A 3,824-nucleotide genomic window follows, 5' to 3' on the forward strand; every position below is an offset into this window, starting at 1 on the left:
AACGGCTTCTTGGCACTGGACGTGGCCGCCAACCGGCTGTGGGTGACTCCTGGAGAGCGGGAGCCCGCCGTGGCGCCGGACTTCGTGCCCTTCGTGCAGCTGCGGCCGCTGAGTGCGCTCTCCGAAGCCGGCGAGTCAGTGCTGCTGCTGCGTGAAGGGCTGCTGCGCCGAGTGCGTTGCCTGCAGCTTGGGACCTCAGGCCCCGGCTTTGCGGCCGCCGTCCCCGGACCCGCCTCGGCCTCCGGCCTGGTCACAGGATCCGGCCGCGACTGCGTGCTGCTGCAAGAGGACTTCCTGGCGCACCGGGGCCGACCCCACGTCTATCTGCAGCGCATCCAGCTCAACAATCCCACGGAGAGGGTGGCCGCGCTGCAGACTGTGGGGCCCACTGCCGGCCCGGTCCCCAGAGCCTTCACCAGTACCCTGGAGAAGGTGGGAGATCATCAGTTCCTCCTCTACTCGGGCCGGTCCCCGCCTTTTCCCACGGGGCTGGTGCACCTGGTGGTGGTGGCCGCCAAGAAGCTAGTGAACCGGCTCCAAGTGGCTCCCAAGACCCAGCTGGACGAGACAGTGTTGTGGGTGGTGCATGTTTCAGGCCCTATTAACCCCCAGGTGCTCAAAAGCAAAGCGGCCAAGGAGCTCAAGGTGCTCCAGGATTTGGCACGAAAGGAGATGCTGGAGCTCTTGGAGATGCCAGCGGCTGAGATACTTCAAGACCACCAGCGCCTCTGGGCTCAGCTCTTCAGCCCAGGTGAGGCCTGGCCGGTGTTGGGTCCCCGCTGCACAGCTTCCACCAGGGGGGGACACAGTCCGCCCTGGAGATGCCCCACTCAGGGCTGCAGAGGTGACCCTCGAGGGGAGCAGTGGGGCTGGTTAAAGGGAGCGTGGTCACTGACCTGGGCTGACTCTCTGCCGCCACCACTTTGTATTTGCCTGAGCGACGTTGGACCAGTTTACTGATCCCTGCGGGCTTGTATTCAACAACAGTAGCATCTCAGAGGGCTTTTGTGAGAGTCCAGTGAAGGAATGAGCGTAAAAGACGGGCCTTACTGTTATTTGGCCTCATAAATGAGTCCTGATTTGGAGAGTGGTTTGGGGGGTCAGTTTGTAAAGGTAAATAAGGCAGAAAGGACTGGCCGGTCCCCACATTCTTTCCTCGGTCCCTCACAGTCTGGCTGGTGACAGGCATGGTTTTTTGTTTTTTTTTTTAATGTTTATTTTTGAGAGAACGAGAGGGAGAGAGATGGCGGGGGAGGGGCAGAGAGAAGGAGACAGAGGATCCAAAGTGAGCTCTGCACTGATAACAGAGAGCCCAATGCAGGGCTTGAACTCACGAGCTGTGAGATCATGACCTGAGCCAAAGTTGGATGCTTAACTGACTGAGCCACCCAGGCACTCCAACACCCCCTCCCCCCCTTTTTAAGTGTATTTTGAGAGAGAATCCCAAGCAGGCTCTGCACTGTCAGCACAGAGCCCCACAGATGGGCTCAGACTCATGAACCATGAGGTCATGACGGGCGGAAATTGAGTGGGAGGCTTAACAGATGGGACCCCCCCCCATGGCTCCCCGACCCCCTTTTTTTTTTAAGTCCGTCTGCCGGACGTGAGGCTTGAACTCAACAACCCCGAGATCAACAGTGGTGTGTTCCATTGACTGGAAGGGAATGGAACCTCTCCAGCAGGTGGAATGCACCCAACAAATAAAAACTTCCTTCCCCTGATGACTGTGAAGTAAAGGAAATCCTATTCTATTTTTTTAAATTTTATTATTATTATTTTTTTAATCATTGAGAGACAGAAAGAGCATCATCATGGGAGAGGCAGAGAGAGGGGGAGACACAGAATCGGAAGCAGGTTCCAGGCCCTGAGCTGTCAGCACAGAGCCTGATGTGGGGCTCAAACTCACAAACCTTGATATCATGACCTGAGCCGAAGTCAAATGCTCAACTAAGCCACCCAGGTGCCCCTCTATTTTTTTTTTTAATGTTTATTTTATTGAGAGAGAGAGAGAGAGACAGCGCAAATAGGGGAAGGGGCAGTGAGACAGGGAGACACAGGATCCGAAGCAGGATCCAGGCTCTAGGCTCTGAGCTCTCAATGCAGGGCCCAACACGGGGCTCAAACCCACAAACATTGAGATCATGACCTGATCTGCCCAGGTGCCCCAAAGGAAACCTTTTCTAGATGAGAGATTTTGTTTCCAGGGTGCTCGTTGTCTAAATCCTTGTATTTAATTGCTCAAGTGTGTGTTTTTTAAAAAAACTTTTTATATAGTTTATTTATTTGAGAGACAGCATGAGTGGGGGAGGGTCAGAGAGAGAGGGAGATACAGAATCTGAAGCAGGCTCCAGGCTCTGAGCTAGCTGTCAGCACATAGCCCAAGGCGGGTCTCAAACCCATGAACTGTGAGATCATGACCTGAGCCAAAGTTGGACGCTTAACTGACTGAGCCACCCAGGCGCCCTGCTTAAGTGTGTTTCATTTGTTCACCAAGTATTGATGGAGTCCTGCCAGGGACTGTTCTCCACACGAGGGATAGAGAAGTGATCAGACCAAAGTGCCTGTTCTCATGCACTTGCTTCAATCCTGGATGGGGGGAAGATGATATTAGAAAAGTGAAAGTGAATAAATAAGCAAGATAGCCCTTTAGAATACTAAGTTCCGTAGAGAGGGGCGCCTGGGTGACTCCGTCCGTTAAACTTCTGCCCCTTGATTTCTTGCATCAGGCTCTGTGCTGACAGCGAGGAGCCTGCTTAGGATTCTCTACCCGCACTGCCCCCCCCCATCCCAAGCACTCATGACTCTTTCTCTTAAATAAGCTTCAAAAAAAATTTTCTTTTGAGTTCTGTAGGGAAGAATTAAAAGTATGTGGTTGAGGATGACTAGGCAGGGTTAAGAATGGGGTGGGGGCGTCTCTTTAGCTCCTGTTGTTGGGGAGGCCTTTCCACAGAGGAAGCACTTAAGCTAAGACCTGAAGAGCAAGAAACTGGTCATGTGATGATCTGGAGGGAGCTGGCAAGTCAGAGGCCCTACGGCAAGAGCAGGTTTGGTTGAGAGGCCAAGGTGGCTGGCGAGTAGCAAGCCAGGAAAGGGCTGCGGTAGCCAGATCCCGAAGGGCCTTTTAGACCTTGGTGACAATAGAGAATTTGATTCTAAGTGGAGTGGAAGGGAGAGCGGAGACGCTGTCACATGTGCATTTTTCAAGATCCACCCGGCAGTTCTATCCAGAGTGTAGACTACAAGGGATAAAAGCAAGACGTGGAGACAAGATAAGAGGATTTTGCAGGAGCCCAGGTGAAAGGATGGTGGCTAGCACCACAGTTGTGGCCGTGGCGACAGAAGTGGATGGCTTCTGATACTTTCGGAGGTGGCGCCGCCGGGACTTTGCATGGACTGGGCGTTGGACGTGAGAACTTGAGGGCAACTCCCGAATTTGTGGGGAGGGCTTGAGCAAGTAAGTGTCCAGAGATAATTTGGGGAAGGATTGCTTGGGGGGCTGGAAGAATCCCGAGCATGTCACATTCAAAATGCCTGTCAGTCACCTGGGTGGAGACCCCAAATGGGCAATTAGTTGTTTAAGTCTAGAATTTGTATGGATTTGGGAGATCCGGTGTTCAGATATTATTAAAAGCTACAGGACTAGAGAACAGGCTGATAGCAAGGAGCAGCCCTATACGGACCGGAGCACTGATGACAGTGTTCTGGAGACAGAGGGCTGGGGGTGGGGGGGCGGTGCTGGACTTTTCACCTGGCACCACATCCTGGCCATGTCTGTGTTCTTCTGGGCGCTGGCAGGAGGCCCCACACTTTTTTTTTTTTTTTAA

At 53.3% G+C, this 3,824-nt stretch overlaps 1 protein-coding gene across 1 annotated transcript in view; it reads left to right on the forward strand.

Moving 5' to 3' along the window:
• Nucleotides 1–3,824, forward strand: part of KIAA2013 (KIAA2013 ortholog) — a gene marked incomplete at its 5' end in the record, with an annotated part of 7,227 nt that continues 3,403 nt past the window's right edge. Inside the window, one exon of the mRNA XM_077763962.1 lies at nucleotides 1–751. Coding sequence (XP_077620088.1) covers nucleotides 1–751 — 751 coding nt within the window. The remainder of the gene's footprint in view (nucleotides 752–3,824) is intronic.

Source organism: Crocuta crocuta, unplaced genomic scaffold (assembly GCF_008692635.1).
Source record: "Crocuta crocuta isolate KB4526 unplaced genomic scaffold, BGI_CrCroc_1.0 scaffold13, whole genome shotgun sequence".
Taxonomy (NCBI): domain Eukaryota; kingdom Metazoa; phylum Chordata; class Mammalia; order Carnivora; family Hyaenidae; genus Crocuta; species Crocuta crocuta.